Here is a 21,997-nt window from a genome sequence, read left to right as displayed (position 1 = left end):
TTAAAAATAAGGGTTGACTGTTTTCAAATTCTTAGAGTTCTTGGCGGAAAATTGGGAAATTCGAAGAAAAACTCGGGATATACGAGGGTTTAATGATACGTACGTGAATACGAAGATTGCTTTCGTTCGAAAGGTTGGTTATGCTTGAAGTTTTCGAGGATTTGGAGGATCTAGCAGATTTGCAGAAAGATGAAGTATATCGGGTGTAATGATTGAATCGCAAGTGTTATGTAGTAGCTTTCGAGTCGATTGTATGATCGTACAAATTACGCTGCAATATATTGGGTGAGAAAAAATTCAAGGAGTTGCAACGTGCTCGGCCTTGTTTGTTGCCAAAGTGTTGATTATGGTTGAGGTTTATTGGGATTTGTTGAGATATTTGGAAGATTTGAAAGATTTGAAGAAAGGCAAAATATTTTCGGTATGATGATTGAATCATCGATTATGTCATGGTACTGATTGTGCAAAGGAGAATTGGATGTCTTACACTATGCTGGGCTTTGTCTTTCAAGATAAGTTAGTTCTCCAAAGACTTTTTTGTGGAAAATTTGACAAATTCGAAGACAGACGAGGTATATGGCAGTGAAATAATAGGTGAGTGTGAGGGGATCGTACGATTGTATAAGTTGTGATGGAATATACTGGATGAGAGAAAGTTGAATGAGTTGTAGGAGATGAGTTCTTTTCAAACTTTTGAGAGGAAATTTGGAAGATCCAAAGAAAAGCGGGGTTGAACGATAAATGAGCGTAAGTGTAAGGGTTGCATTATACGATTCTATAAATTGTAAGAAAATTACTTGTAAGAAAATATTCGATCGATTGCATTATTTCTTCTACTTTTAAAGATAGTTTTTAAGACAAATTTTTCGAGAAATTTGGAAGATTCGAAGAAAAATGGGCATGTAGTGATTGGACGATAGGTGGAATGTGAGATGTATAATATACCGTATGTGTGTGTATAAACAAAGCCTCTACATAAACTGCCATGTTATTATTCAAATGCTGCTTGTTTTTGTTCAATTACGTTAAGCTCCTCACCTATCTGCACGTCAAATATGTAGATTTTTCGTTCGATTAATTCTCTTGCAACTTCGAATAAGAATCGAACGAGATATATAGAACATCAGCAAACAAAGTACGCTAAAATTCATAGATTGTAATCGTTGATCTATGTCTTCGAATAATTCCAACTATCCAAAATTAAAAAAGAAAACATGTAAAATACTTAAATACACTAAAACAGTTTATCATTTTAGAGAGACTATCGAAGCAGTACGTTTCAAAATCAAATAAAAGTTATAACCTTTAGGAAGATTCCTATACATTGTTTTAATTTTTCTAATATTATTAAAGTCTATCGAGATTTACGGTTTCATGATAAATGAAACTACATATCCTATTTTAAAAGCTACGCTTTATAACTATATTAAATAATAATACTATGCGATACTATAATACTATAAAATCTTATCCCCTAAAAGTTTGTTTTTAATACTAACGTGCACGATCGTCTCGATTCTAGAAGAAACGAGAGAAATGAAATAAAAGAATATATAACAGTAACTTGAAATTAAAAAACAGTAACTTGAGAAATATATCTTTCTTGGAGGTACTGTAATTTTTAAAATTTGATTCTAGCGATACGCATTTATAAAAAGATTGGAAACCTTCCATTCATATTATTATTATATTATTATTATATATAGAAAGAAAGATCTATCACGGAGAGATTAAATCAATCCCAAGAAGAACAATCTTTTTTGCTGTTACGCTTAAAAGATTCCTATTCTCTCAGAATCGAGATATTCGCAATTCAATCACAAGTCCAAGATAGATATCTAAAGATGAAAAGTATTGTCAGGGTGAGGTAGCTCCAGGAGATGATCCGCAGATCGTTGAACCTTGGATTAAAAATTTTTGAAAAGCGGTTTTTCAATGGGGAAGGGAATCGGATCTGCCCGAGAAAGTCGACGGTTTTCACCGGTTGCAGATTTGCCAGAGTCCCAAGTCGGTGAAAACTTTTTACTTCAGCAAAAGGCTTCCTGTTTCTGCAACTTGTTAAGAACTCGCCCTTTCGCTTTTCCACCGGCACTCGTATAAAACGACCCGTTTATGTGAACCTTGCCCTCTCGATGTATATGCAATGTCCTCTTTGAATAAATTTCCGGTAATACTTGTCGAGCAGAGGAATATCATACGCGTCGTGTCGTAATACAAGTTTTTCCTATGTGCACACGATCGAAAATGTCTTGTATAATATGTGAAAAGAGTCCAAATTTATCGTAATTATAGTCCACTTATCTTGCTACGAGGAAATGTTGCAATAAGCTGGTTTCACTGTAGAAGAGTAACCTAATGTTTCTTTGAAGAGACTGAAATTGCGATCGAAGTAAAAATATTGAGATATTTATTAGATTATATCCATAAGTTTTTATTTATGGTCCTTGAGAAAAGTGTAGGAAATCACTTTTTATGTAATATCTATTTAATCAAGGATATATGTATTATTTTGTCCTGATATCCTTCGCGAATGGATTAAGTAACTCAATTACCCTATCACTTTAAACTGTAAACTTCGTACATTGTTTTTTTATAAGAATATCAATTTCAATATATATATTGAACGTATGTATTTTTATATCTTTGAATTATTTATTGCTTACTCGTAAAACAGTTCTTCAGATATTGCAATAATTAATACTCCAGCACAAGTTAATAGTTTAAAGTTGAGTGCACCTAATGTAGTTTCTAATCTTCAACGAAGAAACCTAGACAAATGCTAATTGTGGTAAAATGTAATGTTATACGTGTTTAAACATTGTCCTAAATATTTAGTAGCTTCACAAAACATCACTAGTGCAATATTAAAGAATTGTACCAGTTAAGGATTAGATGCTTTACACCTTCAACAATACTTAGGAAATTAATAACACTATATAATATTTTCGATGGTCAAAATCAGTTATTAGAAATACAGGTTCACATAGTGTTACTAATTATCTCGCATTCTGACGCCGTGGAGGATTTTAACACAACCACCTAAGAGGCTGCCGTGCGGAGGAGGGTTAACCATCGCGGTTGGCCGCGAGATCACCACCAACCTCCTAGCTTCCGAAGCTCTCGCCGCGAGTTTAACCGGTTGTCGGTACTTACTGAATCTGGAGCGATTAATAGCCCGATGTACATGCGCAAGCATAAGTGAAACGTAATCCCTGGTCAGAGGATGCTCATGAATAAACAATAAAGTGTGAATTACACTCGTAATTTGAAAACGGTCAATCGGATTAAATTGGACGATTTTTATAAAATTACGGTAAAAGATATACTCCCTCGAATACACGATATTAATTGATGAATATCATGCGACGAGGGAGCGACTATTTTTTCCCTTCTTTTGTCAAGAAATATTTGATTAATTTATTTTAATATTCTACATGAATATTATGTTATATGATATATTATTAAAGGGATTTTATCTGGAATTTGAATATCTAATGATAATATAAAAATAGACTTGATTTGGTTTTAAAATGGTAAAAATGATAAAAATGTTGAAAATGTATTTTACAGACTTACGTATGACGTATATCACCACAAGAGAAGGTAGCATAAAGTCGTTTCGGTGTACTGTAGTAGTTATATATATATATATATATATAGTAGAACTCGAACGTAAACTCTGAAAATGTTAGAAGATAAAATTGTTTATAAATAAATCCTATTTGTAAATTTGAATATTGTTGACAATATCAAGATTTTTACCTGTTTGTGCAGAAATAAACTGCAGATGCAATTCATATTTTCAGTTTGAAAATTTTCACACGCGATATCATTACATCGTCAAACTACAGATCACGAATTTACAAGTTTAAGGACGAATATAGAAACTATATTCGCGTATAATATGACGCGTACTGACTCTAATACTATGAAAAGATAAAGTAATAAATAATTAAGAACACACATTTTATATTTAATTAAGTAAAATTACATAAATAATTAACACAAGATAATCAAACACTCTGCTCGAACTTTCGAACACTTCTATTTTTGCAAGCATAATGCAAGTCAATTCAATGTCAAGCCGGAAGTCCATTTTAATTAAAATTTAATAAGTAGTGGAATTCAAACAATTATTTCTAGTAAATACTGTTTTGTTTCGTTTATATGTGGTCAAATATATTAATATAATTTTATATATGACAACATAATGGCAAAAAAATTTGTAAATATAATGTAATTTGCAAAATATAAAATCCCGCCAATATTAATTGTATACGTACAATGGATTAGAGTAGTACGTTTACAAAAATTTAAAATTAATAGCACATTTTATTTGTCATTTCAATTTCTTTAAACCCAAACTATTTTATAATTCAATAATACAATACTATGTTCTTTACACATCATATCCATTTAAAAAAGAGAAAATGGGACAAAAAATAAAGATTCATATTTTGATTATTGATCTATATGTATGTATATTTTATTAGTAACATACTTATTTATGTAGCGACATTTATAAAAATGTTAAATAGCATATAAATATGTTATCACTACATATTTACAAAGTATTTAATATAAATGATTTGATATCCAGCATCGTTTTCTTCATACCTTCATATGATACATAAAATATTATGATTTTATTCCAAATTATAAAGACTATAAAGAATAAATAATCTCACGTCACAAGAAATAGTTCCTAAAATAATTCACTGAATATATGGACCCTCCATTTCAGAAATGCTTCTGGCAGTATTGCATTTCAACCGTTTAATGTACATACATCGAGTAAACTGATATAAATAGTCCTTTTACTCAGTTGCTCGGAATGGCATATTTTGTGCTTGTTCCTTATTCGATTACTAGTGCTGTTAAGGCTATCACGTGACATTTTTATAAAAAATTCCTTGTATTTAAGATATGAAATGTTCTTAATTCCTAGCTAGACTAGTTTTGTGCGGTCAATAACGTTGCAGGCGTTAAAGCAACGCTTCTCTTTCCGTTTCGTCCTATTTTAAAATGCGACGATAATATGATTCCTATACAATTCCTTTTTCAAATGACTCATGTCCAATTTCCACTGAATACTTTTCCCTAAAATCCTGCTAGGTGCAATATCTAGTCAACATTGACATATTGCCCTGTGACTGTGGCTGTTTGATGGTATCTTCTTCTTCCAGCAAAGTCTTCATTTTCCTCGTTTAATTGAGTCGAACAAGTTTCTACACCAGGATGCACAGGTGTAACCACAATTTGTTCGTAATCATAAACTTTTCTTCTGAAATTTGTAAACAATACCTCTTTTATTATTATGGTTTCGTCAAAAGAATATTACAATAGTGTTAAAAATTACCCCATTATTCTCAATAGCGACGTTTTCAGCCATTTAAGCAATTTAAATTCGGACGATACACCTGGTTTAACTGCAGGATTAGCATGACCAATATAACTCCAAACAAGGAAAACAACAACAATATTGGCAATAGCATAACCCCAATGAACAAGAAACATGATGAGTATTTTTATAAGACACTGCAAAAGAAATTCACGTTATAATTATACTTAAATCATAAGTTTGATGATGTATAAAAAAAGATTTACCCCTAATAATGAAAACCATCTATTACACAAAGGACTATACCAATTTCCCAGTTTATTATGGATATGAATTTTTCGTTCTGAATTATCTGTACTGCTAGCATTTTCATCGATACTTGGAGAAGAATCTATATACATATTATTTTCAGAAAGGCTAGGATTTCTCTGAAAATGATAAATACAATATTTTCTATTTTGTTCTTCGTACAATAATTAATGAAACATTTACCTGTACTTACGATAAGATTTTTATGTCGTATTCGTTCAGGAAATAAGTTATCGAGATCATTATCGATATCGGTTATTGAATTATTTCTACTTGCAGAGTCATAATCGTGATCAAACGTCGGAGACTGTGTTCGAAATCTTTGTTCACGAGACAGTTGAATATCGAATGTTTGTGCAAGGGCGAAATATGCATAATCCAAGCACGCATATGTCAAGAGAAAAGGCATAGTAACAATTGGCGCAAGTGTGTTAATTTGACCAGTAATAATGAAAGTCAATGTGACGATGGCAACGACTAACATTGCATACACGGGTACCTTGTTTGGTCCTTTCTAAAATGTAATAATTATTTTATGGTTATAACCACACGTGATAATAGAAAAAATGTATAATTGTAAAATCATGCTCACCCCTCTTTGCAAACAACTGATTCCTGGTATTACGTTTTGACTAGCGATAGATTGAAGAACTCGAGGTGTACCATACATTGCACCCAAACAACTGCTAAATGATGACACATAAAGACCTGCCAATAGCAATACTGAAATCGCTGATACTGTTGATGCAATCATAAAGTTCGTAAGTAGTGCCTTTCGAGTACAAGTTGCCGCAAGAAATAATGAGAAACATAAATACAAAAAGGTTCTGAAATTAAATACAAAATTATGATTAAGTTCTTGCAATGGGTATGACACACTTAATTTTGAATTATGATTTTTACCCAGTCCCTACAGCTGCCAATGTTCCATTAGGAATATCGGTAGATGGATGTTTTAAATCTCCACTCATATTAATACCAGCTAAAACGCCAGTTACTGTGGGAAAGAATACACCAAAAACTGTAAACCAATTATATCCATCCTGATAGTTGGTAAAAGTATTATTTTTTAAATTTCCTGATAACCATCCTTCAAAACCTGCCTCTATAATAAATTCATACAACATATATACAAAATTATACACTTGTCAGAAGTTTCAATAAAAATATGAACTATAGACCATTTCTCTTACCAACATTCACATGAGTAAAACTTCCAACCATAAAGTCTACACCAGCAAGCAATAGAATTAATAATAGAATAAATTGGAGTTTTATGACCCACTTGACACCAGCAATATTAATAACAGATAACAAGATAACAGCAGTACAAGCAAAACCACGTTCTGCCCATGTAGATTCTAAACCCACAAGACCAGCCATAGATTCTCCAAACCCTAGAACATTTAGAGCACAGCCCACCGCCTACAAAAGGTTTTAAAGTAATGTTCTAAATATTATTGTTATACAAATTGTCCCACCTGTCCAAAACAATATAGTAATCCAATAGATCCACCAAATCTTGATCCTAACACATGTGATAGTAAAAAGTAAACTCCACCACTCTCTACGCGACATCTTTCACATATTCCCACAGCAGATAATACAGTCACTAATGCGATACATACTAAAATAATGATGAAATATTAAAATTCTTCAAATGTTCAAATCTAATCATTACTGATATATAAATACAATTGTTATTACCTGTACACAAAATTATTAAAACAGCATTAAGAACACCAACTTGGCCTACTATCCACCCAGATCTCAAAAAGACAATAACTCCAAAAATATTAATTAGACAGGACGTAAAAACCCCATCCCAAGTTCCAAATAATACAGGTTGAGAAATGAAAAAGTTTGATTTCCACCAAGGATCAGCACTCTGAAAGGCAGGAAGTTTAAGAATATAATGATAAATACTCTTATCTTAACCACTTACATATTCTTGCGCAAACAATTCATTTGCTCCGGTTTGATACATTTCAGGACCAAGTTCTTCATATTCTCTATTATGTCTTTGTGCTTCATTATTTCTTTGAGACTCTGCATTATTATGCAATCCATATCTAGACCAATCGATATCCCTATTATTTGTGGTATCTCCATTTGACAATTGATTTCTTTCGTTTGACTCCATATCTTCTTTTATACAAATAAAATATTTATTTTATATAACAATTACTTATGTTTAACAGTTGAATCAGTCTTCTTGTCTTCGATCAATTCCGATTTTCTGAAGATTTTAGATAATAAACTGATAAGCACATAAAAAGTTTTTCCCTAAGAATCATGTCTACGTTATTTGTTAAAATACATTTTATTTGATGCCTTGAAAGGACAATTTTTAACAACCGATCTAACTTGAATAATATAAACATCGAATTATTTTATTGTCATAACGAAAACGTCAAATGTACTTAGTGTTTACTGACGATTTTTATTAAAATAGGTTAGAGCTCGATTTAGGAGCTTTAAACAAAACGATAGTTATCATAGGCCTTCACAATAACGTAGTAATTTAATACATTCATCTTTTCAAATTTATCAAGCTCTTATGTTAGTTTTGTCTCTTCAAATATATCACCAATATATACTGGTGACGTGTTGTTCCACGATAAAACGACCATTTTTTATCTTTCTAACGGTATCAACTATAAATATATACCATAGTGATTAGTTCATCTCTATAACGCACTATGACGCTGACGCTACTAGATCGAATATTCATATTTAAATAAATATGTATATCATTCTTTCTAGAATACAGAATCATTTATTTAACAATCAGGTAACGAATATAAAATTCCATATAAATAAAAGTTAATTATATAAGTAAAATAATCTTGTTCTGTTAATGGGTTTAATAAAACATTTTGGACATTATTGCATAGTCTGACTTTAAAATATACATTTATTCGTATCCATTACAGGTTACAATCAAAGTCATACCCACATATATGTATTAATCTAGAAATACACTCATTCACAACAACCATTCACTTCATAAAGGTAGAAAATCCAAATACTTTCCGGATTTATTTGAGGTCATTATCCATTTGTAACATAATGGTTACGCACAATCTACAAATACCGCTAAACACTCTCTTCAATTCACACACTCGGAAACATTCTCATAACACAAAACATACAGTTGTTCAATTTCCTCGAAATTTAAATTTATCGGAATAATAACAATAATCAATAGTTCTATCTCACGAATTATTATAAATTGCATATTTACAATAGTATTCATGCTCCTCTTCTCCATTTTTCACCATTACTGAACTTAGTCATTTCTCGACCGCTTACTCCACACGTGCCGATTCCAACTCGACCATTTACATTTTCTGGCGTTGCAAATATACTTTTTTTAATCACACCTTTCTTAGAAGACTGCGTTAAAAAACATATTATATTAATAATTAATAATTAAGAAATTTAGTAACGATTTGAAAAATGAAAAATACTTTATTTGTAAATGCTAGCCATTTGTTTTTCTCCATTTCGCGCTCTTCTTCGAGTTCCTTAAATCGCTGAAGTTTCCTCTGTTTCTTTTTTTTTAAATATTCTCTCTGTTTGTTAGGATCTGAACCTGCTACTGCAGCAGCTTGCATTTTTCTGAAAATTAATAAACTTGTCATTCATGAAACAACTAGTGATAATTCTACCATGAAGTTTCCATATAACATTTCTGGCTAAAAATAGAAAATATGAATAATGAATTCTGTAATGAATTCTAGCAATATTGATTATTGTAAAATGAATTATATGTAAAAAAAAATAAGTGGTTACTACTACTTAATGAAATATAAAGTCTAATAAATCGTTCCATCTCTATAAGAATAATGATAAAATAGAAATAATTTTAATTCACCTAGAAACTTATTAATGCAGATTAATGTAAATACAGCTAAAAATTTACTTACAATTATTAATATTACATATTATCTTAAATTTCACTGTCATAAAACTCTTTATTACTTTGTCCTAAAAACATTATTATTATACTGAAATTCAAACTAATATACTATTTAAAATCATGTGTAATAGTATTTGTGTATGTGTGTGTATGTGTATGTAAGAAAAATAAAAAAATATTCCAACAAAAATCTATTATTTCTTGTTACCTTTTCCTGGGTTCCGGCGATGTACACGAACAGAGCGACACCAAAAGACAAATGAACAATAACGGAATTTCAGATCGAAGCAGACCAAACAGTGGAGTGAATATTGTAGCCAATTGGGGATAAAGGAATAAGGAGAAAAATGAGCTATTAGTAATCATAATTTCTTGTAAAACTTATCCCACAATGTTCTTAAAAAAAGCTGATATGTGCTCAAAATTGTAAAGAGGAGATCATGTTAATAATGAATAAATAAAGTTAATAAATAATTGTTAACTCACTTTGACTTTTGATCTGCCCAATCTGACGCTGGCCTTTTAGCTACAGATTTTAATTGACTAAGCATTGTGACATCTGTGTTTTTATATTCGTTAAATGTTATATTGACAACACCATCTTCACTTATTGCATCTATGGTTGCCTCATAGTATCTAAAAAAAGTAAATGAAATAATAAAAGATATTGTACATATATTTTCAGATTGGTTTCGAATTTTACCAATATAATTATGATTATTGTTTCTTATTACTAAACTATAGATTTGTATGCATTTATGAGAAATTTTAAGCAAAAATACACAGAATGCATATGATACATACAAATATAAGAAATACCTAAAGTGTAGTATTTCTTATGATTGAACTACGAATTTTTATACTATTTTATATATTTCAGAATATATTTAAAAGGTAGAACCTTTGTGCAAAATTGTTTTACCTATCAAATATTATAAGAAGCGTTATATTTTGGATACTTTATATATTTTTGCACCTTATATGCATTCTGTGCAATTCTATACTTCCAAATTTTCTATAATTGCAAACAAGTCTACAATATAGTTATGACATTTAAGAGGTAAAACAAATTTCTATCTATGTTCCATTCTTTAAATTACATTCATAAAGCCACTGTAGATAATTGCTAATTTATCAAAAAGATATATGCAATTACTTACTTGCCATCCTCGCTCCAGGGTGCCATGCATTGATCACCAACCTTCCACTTATTGGCCAAAACTGCAAGTAAAATAGGATCTTTAGCATCCATGCCATTGGCTTGCCTTTTTTCCTGCTGTTGTGATTTAATTAAATCATGTGTCAGCTCTATTACTTCCTCAAGATCAATTTTCAATTTCAAGAGTTCTTCATTAGTAGGGTCCGTAGTAAGCGCCGCTTCCACCTAAAACGGTAAAACACAAAATTCATTAAACGTCTAGTGTCGTAAACAAGGAAGGAATCGCTAAAAATGGACTCGCCATCCCATCGTTCTTGTTAGGTTAAACAAAAAACAAAAGCCGTACCTGTTGAAGCTGTAACTTATAATTTTGTAAATCATCCATGGTAGGATCAACAATATCTTAACAAAGATAAAAATAACGTCCAACAGCTGTTTTTTTCCCTTTCTAATGCTCCTGTCAGAAAATCAAGTAAACGCGAACACTACAAACCACCCTACCCTCTATGTATGTATACGATCGTTTTAAATGCAAAACAATTCGTGAGATGGCACTGTCGATGGTAGGGCTTACAAAAATATAGATATTATTAACGTTTTTATAACAAAATGTTGTGAAATAAAATATATCCTTTCTTTCATGAAGTATAAATGAGGAAGTAACATTTCATACAATTGAAAAATTAGGTACACATTAAATTTCTGATTGTATGAATGACTAATTAACTATATATGCAATATATATACATACATGTAATTATTCCATATATGTATTGTGTACTTCACTTGAGTTGCATTAGTACAACAATTGAATACACGCTGTAATTAATACTATTTGACAGCTGGCAGAAAACGTTAATTATGGCCTATCCGGTAATTATCTTCCTGCAATTCAGATAGAAATACTTTATCAATAAATTAAAATACCTTTTATCATTTTAAAATATATAATAGTGCATCCTGCATGTTTGTTATAACTATTTATAAAGCATTACAATATTTATGATAATACTTATGTTATGTTTTGCTTATTCATTACTTGTTTATATTTTATTGTTTCAAAGTGAATGTTATATATTTTTAGACTTCAATGTTTGGAGCAACAAATCCTGAACCACAAGTAAGTTCAGAAGTACAGCAGTGGTTTGCTGCTATTGATAGAGATAACAGTGGCAGAATCACGGCTATAGAATTAAAATGTGCTTTAGCCAATGGACAAGGGAGTACATTTTCAGATACTGCTTGTCAACTTATGATAGGTATATTCTTATAATTTAATACTCTAGTTTATCGATAAACTTCAGAATATCTAAAACATTTTATTCTCCATTTATAGGAATGTTTGATAAAGAAAAGAATGGTACAATAGATTTGTATGAATTTCAAGCTCTTTATAATTATATTAATGCATGGTTAGGTGTTTTTCGTAGTTTTGATCAGGATAATTCTGGAAGTATACAAGAAAGTGAATTAAGTGCAGCATTAACACGAATGGGATATAGATTAAGTCCAGAGTTTATATCATTTCTTATAAAGAAAAGTGATCCTAAGGGCCATTCTAGTATCACAGTTGATCAATTTATTGTATTATGTGTACAAATTCAAAGATTTACAGGTAAATATATACATATAACAATTAAAAATATGTTAAAATCATTAAAAATAATAAAAATATTGAAAAGTATAAATTGTATAAATAAACTTCATTTTTAACTACTTTTTACAGATGCTTTCCGAGTAAGAGATACTGAACAAGCAGGGGTAATCAGTATTGGATTTGAAGATTTCCTATGTGTTGCACTTGATTGTTCTGTATAACAGTTCTTTTTAACAATAGTTGAATTACATTTAATACAATTGATTCCGAAATTAATATTGTAAGTTATGATCTCCTTAATAACAGACACAGCTACAATTTTTCTAGCTTAGAATTATTTTACAATAATTGCATACAAATATAATAAAACAGGATATTTTAATTATGCTTGGATGTTTAATGAGGATTCAATAAAATAGAATGAAAAATAATTAAATATTTTGAAAATTAATTGTAAGATTACAATTATTTTATGAATTTGCGTTTTATTTAACTTTCATTTTATGTATATAAATAAATTAACAAAAATTATGTTTAATAAGTGGCATTACTATAATACTAATGTAATATGTATATTTTATTGATTTGAACAAAAAATTGTTAATTTATTTTATATTATATTATTCATATTTGCTTGTATTTAGTACACCATTTTATATATATAGTTGCCATTGCTTTATTGGTTTAAGTTTAAACTGGTTTAAGCAATGGCAGCTAAAATGTATTATTGCGTGTTTATACATAAGTTTCTTGTGAAAAGCCTACTTATATTTTTGAATGTACATGAAATAATGCATCGAATTATGTGATAATTCATATATGTTTATATGAAAAAATTAATATTTTATTTCAAATAATCATGGTTCCAACATATTTTTCGAAAAATGTTTCTCTAACCTAACATCAAAAGGATGAATACATTAAGTATCTTTTAGAAGGCTATATGCAACAATAATAAATATGAATTTGTTCCGATGTCCACATGTATAACTACATATATTACAAAAGGTTATAATAATGTAAATTAAAATTGAAAATAATTACAACATTGTTTATGGAAATAATAGTAGTATACAATTAAAGACTATATAATTAGGTAAGAAGATAATTATAAAATTTATTAAAATATATTTCACTAAAGAAACATACTTAAACCTCAAATGACAGTGAAATACAAAATTATTAATGGTACATTATTTTAAGTAAATAAGGAATCTTGTCGAATGTACATCACATGACAATTATATAATCTTTGTAACACAAATAATTAAGATCCTATTTATAATATAATATTATTGTTCATATTTAAAAAATTAAGATAATACTGTTTATAATCACATTTAATTTAGAAAATAAGTAATGATAATTATCTAATTTAATCAGATGTTTCAATGAGGCTTTGTACGATGAATCAAAGCTCAAGAATTGTGATACAACAACATCACATTCTAGACAGGCACAGGAAAGAATTCAAGAGTTCAATAGATTAAAACGAGCCAGACAACTTCTTGATGCTATTTCTCTTACAAATGAATTACTTGCAGATGGTTCAAATGTAGAAATATTGAGTCTTGCTAATACAATAATAAAAAGATTTAAAGTCTTGGGTATATCTAACATATCATTAGGTAAAAAATATATTCATGTAAATATCATGATCTTCTGTTATATATTTTTTTTAATAAATACAAATTTTTACAGAAAATTCCAGTCAAAATACAAGGACATCTATATTCAAACCTCTTCATACTGGTATTTATCACTGTTGTACTTTCTGTTCAAGTGGGGGTAAGAAAGAAGCCACTTGTGGCTGTGGAGGAATTATACCTGGTAATATATAAATTCTCTAAATAATTTTATTATTTATTATAGTATAGAATATATCATGTAATTAAAGGTGGATATAAAGGTTGTGGCCATGGTCATATTGGACATCCTGGGGTATATCATTGGTCTTGCTGTGGATCAATCTTACGTTATGGATGTTGCCTCTCTTTTAAAAAAAGTATACATCAACTGCTGTTTTAATGGTAGTGGTTTGAAATAAATTTTATTTTTTCATGAATATGTTTTATTCCTTTTACAAATATAAACATTTATTATATATAGATAATAGCATAAAATTATATAATGGAATGTTTTATTTTTTTTAATTATTTGTATAGTAACAGTTATTTTTTATCACAGTTTTTTTTATCCTACAAAAATGCATAAATTTTTACCTCAAATGACAGTCACACAATATTCTTAATTGAATCTTAAGATCTATAGTAATAATCATCACATGACAATTCAGATACATGTATGTAAGTAGTATATGTATGTATATTTACTTATGTATGTTTCTCTTATAATATACCTTCTGTCTTAGCATATCCCTAATTTTTTTTATATGTGTATATATATTTCTTATAATTGTAATATTATCTGACGAATAATTGATTTAAGAAATTATCAGTTTAACATACCTATAATCAACTGAAATGCAGGTATCATTTATTTCCTCAAAAGAGCTATTTAAAAATGCATCTCGATCGTACTGCGTTAGGAGCATGTTTAAAAGCATTTTTGCTCTTTGCAACATTTTCGTTAAATATAAAATAACTCGTTTTGCAACTCCAGCAGCATTTTCACTTGCATGACCTCTGTGTTGACTACTCCACATACATTCTTTACAGGTTACCTAAAAAATATCTTATATACATAAAAAATACTATTTGTTAAATAGAAAAATGTTATACATATAATTAAAATAGCAAATTATGAACCTGTTGACAAGCAATACAATAAAAACGCAAAGCATGTGTAGGATGTTGCTGGCAAAGTGCAGTACGTCGTACTTTTGTAGCTTCCATTAGCGGTCTTATCGAATGTTTTAATGGTTTTAATTCCAATGTGATTTGTTGTTGATGTTTCATACCACACTCTAAGCAAAAATTGCGGAGACACGTGGAACACTGAACAACTGCCTTTAAAAATATTAAATATTAAAAGTATAACATTTTTAAATATCTTTAAGATGTAAATTTATTTTAATTTGACATAATGCTTACAACAACTTCATCTGGGCAAATATCACAAAGTATTTTGTTTGTAAATTTAGAGCGGATAGCACTCATTATCAAACGATACTGAAGAGGATAATGCGGAGGTGGAACTGTTGAATTAGCATTTGGTAATTGAACATCACATAGAGGGCAAATTTCGTAATAATTATTTTGGTTGCTTTCCGATTGATTATTTTGAGTTTTAATACTTTTTGTAAAATTATAGAATGCTGTGAATGTAAAAGAGAGCATAATAAGATTTCTGTTTTTGAGAAGGTACATTAAATTTTTAATTCTATACCACTTACGTTTACTCATTAATTCTGAAATACATGTTGAACATATAGGATGCAAGCAAGGAAGTAATCTAGGTTCTTGCATGCTTTGACCACATCTAGGACATCGAAAATCTTTATCTTCCTGCATATTAAAGGAAGAGAAGCTTTCCTCTTGTATATCTCCATTTATTTGGTCTTTTATACTAGAAGGTAACTCAAAAAATTGATATACAGAATTTGGTCTATTCGCATTCCACGATAAAGATGGATTGGAGCATTTATCATAGTTAAATGAAAAAAAAATTATGTAACTTTTTTTATGGTAAAAGATTCTTTTTTTAATTTTTTAATGAACTTGTTGCTTTATTTGCTTCAAAATCTATAGTGTGTATATGAATTAGAAAGTCATTTCTGTCTTTAGATTCTTAACAATGAATTAAATTTTTAATGTTTACTAAAATATATAAGAAAAGAATTTGCATTTTATATCAATGTACATAAAAATTAAAAGTAACACTTACCGTACATTTTTAACGAAACGTAATGGCTCCACATTAACAGTGGAATATCCATCTTCGATTTTATTTTTTCGTTCAAGGAATATACAATCTTTATTACGAAATTCATTGTTCTTATTTTCATCGTCCATCGATGACTTTTCACTGCAGCAACTCTTTATAGATCGATATTTCGAACAGTTGATATAATCCATAGACACCATTAAATTGTCACGCTAATTTATTTATTGAATAATTACAATTGCGTAAATTATTTAATCTAAAAAAGATTAAAGAGGACTTACTGATTTATGGAGAAACGTAACATATACAGAAATTCGTCGGTGGATGGTATGAATATCTTTTGCACTACTTCGTGCTTGCCATAGCGTAATGAGTTATAAATAACGTTAAAGCGAACGCATGCGAAACGAAAATGTGGATGCTTTAGAATGCTTTATACTAAATTTAAAATCATTTTATGATTCCTGTTACTTATATTATTTTATAATTGTAACACGTGCTATAAGAAATAATTACAATTTCTATTTAACATCGAAAACTATATTCGCTTAAAATATATGTTAAGGGAAATTAAATACCACATTAACTATATGGATAATAAATTTTATTATTTATCCATATACAGTGTAAAAATAAGATCGATGATATACGTATTAAAGAGCAAGTATTACATACAAGAGATATATGAATAAGAAACGATTATTATATATAAATACTAATTCCAATACTTTCTAAGGCCGTAATCAAATCAAGTTTGATCATTGTGCTATAATACCGCGCGCATATATACGGCGGCACAACTACAATTATATAATAAAAGTTCCAAATATGTGTACACAATACCAATAAATATATGTGTTACTTCGAATAAATCAAACAAAATGCAATAAAGTGAGCGCGTGTATTTTCTTGTTTCTAATCAGTACTTCTTTAAGTACATCTAATTTCGTCAAATTCTTTTTACAAGTGGCGAGTTCTGAGAAATCATATCCTTGCTAGATACATACTTAAAATTACAGCCTTGTAACTGACTAGTAAAATTTACGGTTTTCTTATTTTTTTTTTTTTTTTTTTTTTTTTTTTTTGCCAAACGTACACAAATGTGCGTCGTTTAACGAAATCTTACGTTCTATACATTCCTGAAACAAATTCCTGAAATTATGGCTTACTTGATGCGCGATTCATTAAAACCCTAACAAGTGTGACTATTACCTCATGTTTTCACTCTAGAGCCCACTTTAATAAAGCCATTTCGAGATTTACCGTTTCTTACTTGACTGCTATTTTTTGCTTTACGATGTTCGAATAAGACATCATCAGAGTCCGTGTCTGATTCAGATAACACCATTTTATGTGTTGAAACTATAAAAATAAACACAAAGAGTCATGACGTAAAATTATTTCTAAATTCATATAAAAGAGAAGATGCCGTACATGTGCTGCTGTCGTCCTCCGGTTCCGGTTGTAGAAGAGAATAACGCGGTGGTTTTTTCTTAGTACCAAGTGAACGTCGTTTACCTGTACATATTCTTTGACACAGACAAACAAGACCCCAAATAAGGCCAACCCAACATACGACTAAAGACAATAATGCTATTATTACATAGAGAATACTCCAATCTGAAAAAAAGTATGACTTCAAGTCAGCTTAATTCATTTTCATATTAAAATTTTTCGTATCTAATTTAACATACCACAATTGGAATCGCCATTGCCAAAGTATTTCTGTATTAAATTTTGCATCCAAAATGCTTCACACATACATAATCTTGTTTCTTGATCACATACTCCATGACCTATTTAAAAACAAATTTCGTACAACAAAATTATTTATAATGTAATGATATTTAATAAAGAATACTTACCCGAACAATTATTTTGACACACAGCAGTATCAATGTTTGCAACAGACAAGTGAAGAATGCCTGAATCTTGTCTTAATTTTTCTTTCAATCGTTTAACTACTTCTGGCCCGTACATAGCAACTTTTCCTCCTTTTTTCTCTACATAGAAAATTAAGACAGCTCTGCCTGTATGTGGCTCCGCTCTCAAATTTCGCACAACAATAGATGCTTCATCCCGCAGTAACATTTGTAATTTTAATACCAAAGAATTTTTTTGCGACACTGTTAACAAATTTGCTTCGATATTCAATGTTAATTCAACTAAATGCAATAATTGTGGGTCTATAAAGAATATATATACATTATTTAAAGCTTTATTACAGTATTGTTTCTTTTCTTCTGTAATATTTACCAGATTTTACTATCACGGATACAGTATCCTCACTACTAAGACCTTGATCATCTATTACTTTTAATCTAAAAAGGTATCTTCCTGGCACGATATCTGTCAACTAGAAATAAAATTTTAAAATACTCTGTTATGAATAAACAACTGTCTACTTATGATACTGTTAAATATTATTACCATTAAGATTGGCGATTTATCAGAATTCTGAACTATAGTGCCTATAGCAAGACTAGACGGATCCCTCGACCACATCCATTCATTAATTCTTAGGTCGTCAGTTGATTGAGATCCATTAATAATTAGTGCGCTAATCGGGGCTACAACAACCTGATCTCCACCTGCGTTTGCTTTCGGGGCAGCATTTTTATCTATGTAATGAAGTTAACTTTAATAGCCAAGTAATTACAAATGCTAGTTAATAGAGTGTAGGATAAAATTCTATTTACTTTGTGTAACTTTTACTTTAACGGTGTCCGAATCTTTATTTCCATTATCGTCAATTACAGTTAACTTAAACTCGTAATCACCCTTCGTTAATTTTGTAATATTCGTAACTGATTCATTCACTGCCGAAAATACAGCATTACTAGGTCCACTGTTAAATTAAATTTAATACTGCATTATAATATTACAAGATATAATGTAACAAGATATATGAACTTAAATTTACCTCATTTGCTCCCAATGGTAAGATACAATCTTAATATCATCTTTACTTTTCCGACCATCAAGTACAGTTTTTGTTTCGGGTAACGCTATAGTTATAAGTTCTCCAGCATCAGCTATTTCAAATTATGTAAAATAAAATAATATTTAGATTTTTTCGATAGAAATATAAGAATAATTAAAATCGTGTAATTACCTTTCGGCGGTTTATTGGTTGGTGGTTTCACAAACACATGAACCTCAGCTGTAGAAAATTGTTCTGAATCATCTGTTACTTTTAGCACAAATGTATACATTCCTTCCTCCAAATTAGACAGTTGTAAATACGGCGTTCTTGTATTCTGCATATCTACTGCCTTATTCTGATCTGAAGGACTTTTTGTCCATTCCCAACTTGCTATTCCATGATCATCTGTACTTAAGTTACCATTGAGTGTTAATGTGTTCTGAGGTAAATATATAATAATGTCTTGACCAGCATTGGCACTAGGAGGATAATCAATTATTTTCAAAACTGTTATATTAGCACTTGTAGAATTAGTGATATGATTGGAATCTTCTACTGTCAACCTAAAAAAATAAAAGATTTGAAATATTAAACAATTATTAAATTTTTTATAAATAAACAGTTTGTAATACCAATACTGACTTAAAAGTATAGTTGCCGGGGATAAGATTATCTAACTGTAAAGTAGGCGTATCAATTAGATTAGGATGATATCCAATAGGACCTCGTTGCAATTCCCAATGATAAGAAATAACACGATCGTCATCTTTACTCGACGAACCATCTAACACAGCTCCCGTATTCGGTAATTTTACAACCTGCGACGCGGGTGAAATTATAGCAACTGGTGCTTGATTTATTCTCTTGGCTGCAAATAATATTAAATCAATAAATTATAATAACCAAAGAAAATATAAGCATAATAAGAAAACTTACGTGGTAAAACGCTAACATTTGCGTATGTTTCTCCATAGGTATTTGGACCATTTACTGTTACTTTAAAAGTATATAAACCCTCAGATAAATTACTTAATTTAACAGTCATACAGTTCTGATCAGACATTGTGCCAGTATGGCCATCTGGTTGGCTTAGAAGACTCCAAGCATAATTGTAATGTTCATTTCCTTGTTCTGCTGGCACAGTATATGCAGATAATGTTACTTCATTCTCTGGTAAGCGTACTTCTTTTGAAACTGCAGAAACCAGCAGTCGTTTTACTGGTGGCTTCATAGATGTTCCAGAATCTTTTATACTTTGTGGTTTTCCTTGAGGTGTTACACCAAGTTCTATGTCTTCCACCAAAGTGCAAATTCCTAACACAATTAATACGAATTAAAAAATTCTCAATATATTAAAACACATTGAATATCTTTCTAATGACTGCTTAAATGATATAATTACCTGCACTATTATGCTTAAATCCAGTAGAACACTGACAAATTCCAATATCAGACTTATCCCCAGACTTAACACAAATTTCATGCTCTAAACAATTCGTTTGAGTGATACAACTTATCCCATTTGACCCACCAAAAAGAATATGATCTCCTTCTGTACCATCCATGAGAAACCCTCTAGAAATCAATTAGAATAATTATTAATTAAACAAAATTATAATAAAATATTATATATGAAATTAAAATCTTACCCAGTATCATCATTTATTTGATCCAACAAATCACTCCACATCTCATCTTCTTCTACAGGTTTTACTAAAACCATGCTTGGAGGATTTTCATTTGCCAAATCCTTCCTATATAAAGGTATACATAATTTGGAACTTTTACACTGCACATGATAGCAGGTACCATTATGCATAAGTGCCACATTGCATGTAGTTTCGGTGCAGCATGCAGCGACACAGTGTTTCATGGTATTTAAAGGCTGGGTAGTATATATTCCACTAGATAGATTTCCACGAGGCGTGTAACTTGTAAAAGCTCTCGGATATAAACCTGGGCATAGCATTTGCCATTTTGTGTCCCTATCTGGATAATCACCAATGCAATTTCCAAATAGCAATAAATATAATCCTAAATAAAGGATCTTAAACATCTTCAACTACAAAAAGTTCCAATATAAAATATCTTATTTGAAATCTTATTGTAAAATTATTTATGTTAATTTTTACATAAAAAAAATATTTTACCTTCTTATTCGTACACTTCAAAATTATCAATAAAACTTGGTATGATCGAGATAATTTTTCAGGTTATTCTACTACACATCTGTCACCTTAAGGATTGCTTTACTATCTAATACTGGTCGCAGACTGTCAAGAGATCGTATAGTATTATGTTCCGTTGGTATTAATTCCAACTTGTGTATACACATATATGGCCCAGGCTTATCATATATTAACAGCATGTTATTATCAGCGCCAGCAGCTAATCAACTATAGGGGAATTTATCATATTTCCTGTTACACCGGAATAAGGAAAGGCCAAGTGAAGAAAACCGACGTTTCACCTAATAGCACGTTGTCAGTCTAAAATGTATATTATTGTTGATTAACATCATGAACTTATCATATTCATCAAAATAAACCATTACCGAAAGTACTTTGCACACTATTATCCTTTGACAATTCACATGCTGTAACACCTGTGCTTAACAGAAATGTTTTGCAGAGGTCGACACCAGTAAAAATAATAATTGACAGACAAATTAACCCTGGAATAATTTACGAAATTACACATGTATCCGCGTATTTGTTACGTTGTATTTTTATTACATTTATTGATGCACGTGTTTCATCGTTCATTTTAAAGAAAAACGGCGCTCCGTGTTATCTATATTGATTATGTAAATGAAGCGGCTTACGAGTCTTATTGTCTGGCTTATTGAATAATAATTAGATGTCAGAATAAAAATTTTTAGGAAAAGTTTCTGT

The 21,997-nt window shown here is 30.0% G+C and overlaps 6 protein-coding genes across 12 annotated transcripts; 2 read left to right on the top strand and 4 right to left on the bottom strand.

Annotated features, from left to right (window-relative positions):
- Positions 1–4,455: 4,455 nt before the first annotated feature.
- LOC132905367 (solute carrier family 12 member 8) lies at positions 4,456–8,308 on the bottom strand. The gene is made up of 10 exons (XM_060956584.1): positions 7,596–8,308; positions 7,358–7,538; positions 7,132–7,277; positions 6,844–7,075; positions 6,554–6,755; positions 6,243–6,477; positions 5,844–6,164; positions 5,608–5,769; positions 5,360–5,538; positions 4,456–5,284 (listed from the first exon to the last, which is right to left on the bottom strand). Exons 1-10 carry the CDS (start codon positions 7,791–7,793, stop codon positions 5,125–5,127), a joined length of 2,016 nt encoding a protein of 671 aa, XP_060812567.1. The 5' UTR covers positions 7,794–8,308; the 3' UTR covers positions 4,456–5,124.
- Positions 8,309–8,547: 239 nt separating this feature from the next.
- On the bottom strand, positions 8,548–11,255 carry LOC132905369 (survival of motor neuron-related-splicing factor 30). The gene is made up of 5 exons (XM_060956591.1): positions 11,081–11,255; positions 10,736–10,959; positions 10,062–10,211; positions 9,124–9,274; positions 8,548–9,049 (listed from the first exon to the last, which is right to left on the bottom strand). Exons 1-5 carry the CDS (start codon positions 11,117–11,119, stop codon positions 8,906–8,908), a joined length of 708 nt encoding a protein of 235 aa, XP_060812574.1. The 5' UTR covers positions 11,120–11,255; the 3' UTR covers positions 8,548–8,905.
- Positions 11,256–11,396: 141 nt separating this feature from the next.
- Positions 11,397–12,796, top strand: LOC132905370 (peflin). Its single transcript, XM_060956592.1, has 4 exons — positions 11,397–11,607; positions 11,819–11,993; positions 12,071–12,349; positions 12,461–12,796. Exons 1-4 carry the CDS (start codon positions 11,596–11,598, stop codon positions 12,550–12,552), a joined length of 558 nt encoding a protein of 185 aa, XP_060812575.1. The 5' UTR covers positions 11,397–11,595; the 3' UTR covers positions 12,553–12,796.
- A 242-nt stretch (positions 12,797–13,038) lies between these two features.
- Positions 13,039–14,396, top strand: LOC132905083 (uncharacterized). Its single transcript, XM_060956033.1, has 4 exons — positions 13,039–13,052; positions 13,715–13,959; positions 14,033–14,161; positions 14,229–14,396. The coding sequence occupies exons 1-4, from the start codon at positions 13,039–13,041 to the stop codon at positions 14,357–14,359; spliced, it is 519 nt and encodes a 172-aa protein (XP_060812016.1). The 3' UTR covers positions 14,360–14,396.
- A 58-nt stretch (positions 14,397–14,454) lies between these two features.
- Positions 14,455–16,628, bottom strand: LOC132905368 (E3 ubiquitin-protein ligase TRIM45-like). 5 transcript variants are annotated; one of them, XM_060956589.1, is made up of 5 exons: positions 16,178–16,628; positions 15,687–15,859; positions 15,385–15,608; positions 15,100–15,300; positions 14,455–15,014 (listed from the first exon to the last, which is right to left on the bottom strand). In XM_060956589.1, the coding sequence occupies exons 1-5, from the start codon at positions 16,375–16,377 to the stop codon at positions 14,775–14,777; spliced, it is 1,038 nt and encodes a 345-aa protein (XP_060812572.1). In that variant the 5' UTR covers positions 16,378–16,628; the 3' UTR covers positions 14,455–14,774. The 5 variants fall into 5 exon arrangements, with proteins under 5 accessions (XP_060812572.1, XP_060812570.1, XP_060812569.1 ...); XM_060956587.1 differs by having other exon boundaries at positions 15,385–15,859; positions 16,178–16,389; positions 16,459–16,628; XM_060956586.1 differs by having other exon boundaries at positions 15,385–15,859.
- Positions 16,629–16,764: 136 nt separating this feature from the next.
- On the bottom strand, positions 16,765–21,774 carry LOC132905366 (dyslexia-associated protein KIAA0319-like protein). 3 transcript variants are annotated; one of them, XM_060956582.1, is made up of 15 exons: positions 21,658–21,774; positions 21,254–21,592; positions 20,753–21,165; positions 20,506–20,678; positions 20,040–20,417; positions 19,746–19,971; positions 19,293–19,666; positions 19,101–19,212; positions 18,877–19,025; positions 18,608–18,798; positions 18,434–18,533; positions 18,043–18,363; positions 17,872–17,973; positions 17,612–17,797; positions 16,765–17,539 (listed from the first exon to the last, which is right to left on the bottom strand). In XM_060956582.1, the coding sequence occupies exons 3-15, from the start codon at positions 21,157–21,159 to the stop codon at positions 17,391–17,393; spliced, it is 2,868 nt and encodes a 955-aa protein (XP_060812565.1). In that variant the 5' UTR covers positions 21,160–21,165; positions 21,254–21,592; positions 21,658–21,774; the 3' UTR covers positions 16,765–17,390. The 3 variants fall into 3 exon arrangements, with proteins under 3 accessions (XP_060812565.1, XP_060812566.1, XP_060812564.1); XM_060956583.1 differs by having other exon boundaries at positions 16,765–17,329; positions 17,441–17,539; positions 21,254–21,740; XM_060956581.1 differs by having other exon boundaries at positions 21,254–21,739.
- Positions 21,775–21,997: the final 223 nt, after the last annotated feature.

Source organism: Bombus pascuorum, chromosome 3, assembly GCF_905332965.1.
Source record: "Bombus pascuorum chromosome 3, iyBomPasc1.1, whole genome shotgun sequence".
Taxonomy (NCBI): domain Eukaryota; kingdom Metazoa; phylum Arthropoda; class Insecta; order Hymenoptera; family Apidae; genus Bombus; species Bombus pascuorum.
The sequence above is the reverse complement of the archived record's forward strand: the minus strand, read 5'-3'. Positions and strand labels throughout refer to the sequence as shown.

Bases quoted from the DNA above. Each gene is read 5' to 3' on its own strand.
- LOC132905369 (XM_060956591.1), bottom strand. From the start codon at position 11,119: ATGGATGATTTACAAAATTATAAGTTACAGCTTCAACAG. The intron at 10,960-11,080 runs GTACGGCTTTTG...TTACCGTTTTAG, and splicing joins ATAAGTTACAGCTTCAACAG to GTGGAAGCGGCGCTTACTAC. The intron at 9,275-10,061 runs GTGAGTTAACAA...ATTAATTTTCAG, and splicing joins TGGGCAGATCAAAAGTCAAA to AAAAATGCAAGCTGCTGCAG.
- LOC132905368 (XM_060956586.1), bottom strand. From the start codon at position 16,377: ATGGTGTCTATGGATTATATCAACTGTTCGAAATATCGATCTATAAAG. The intron at 15,860-16,177 runs GTAAGTGTTACT...GTTACCTTCTAG, and splicing joins CGTTTCGTTAAAAATGTACG to TATAAAAGACCAAATAAATG. The intron at 15,301-15,384 runs GTAAGCATTATG...ATATTTTTAAAG, and splicing joins TTTGCCCAGATGAAGTTGTT to GCAGTTGTTCAGTGTTCCAC.
- LOC132905370 (XM_060956592.1), top strand. The intron at 11,994-12,070 runs GTATATTCTTAT...CTCCATTTATAG, and splicing joins TGCTTGTCAACTTATGATAG to GAATGTTTGATAAAGAAAAG. The intron at 12,350-12,460 runs GTAAATATATAC...TACTTTTTACAG, and splicing joins ACAAATTCAAAGATTTACAG to ATGCTTTCCGAGTAAGAGAT.
- LOC132905366 (XM_060956582.1), bottom strand. From the start codon at position 21,159: ATGTTTAAGATCCTTTATTTAGGATTATATTTATTGCTATTTGGAAAT. The intron at 20,418-20,505 runs GTAATTATATCA...TAATTGTGTTAG, and splicing joins ATTTAAGCATAATAGTGCAG to GAATTTGCACTTTGGTGGAA. The intron at 18,799-18,876 runs GTAAATAGAATT...TTCATTACATAG, and splicing joins TAAAGTAAAAGTTACACAAA to ATAAAAATGCTGCCCCGAAA.
- LOC132905367 (XM_060956584.1), bottom strand. From the start codon at position 7,793: ATGGAGTCAAACGAAAGAAATCAATTGTCAAATGGAGATACCACAAAT. The intron at 7,539-7,595 runs GTAAGTGGTTAA...CCTGCCTTTCAG, and splicing joins AATTGTTTGCGCAAGAATAT to AGTGCTGATCCTTGGTGGAA. The intron at 5,285-5,359 runs GTAATTTTTAAC...TACAAATTTCAG, and splicing joins TCGCTATTGAGAATAATGGG to AAGAAAAGTTTATGATTACG.
- LOC132905083 (XM_060956033.1), top strand. The intron at 13,960-14,032 runs GTAAAAAATATA...AAATTTTTACAG, and splicing joins TATATCTAACATATCATTAG to AAAATTCCAGTCAAAATACA. The intron at 14,162-14,228 runs GTAATATATAAA...ATGTAATTAAAG, and splicing joins CTGTGGAGGAATTATACCTG to GTGGATATAAAGGTTGTGGC.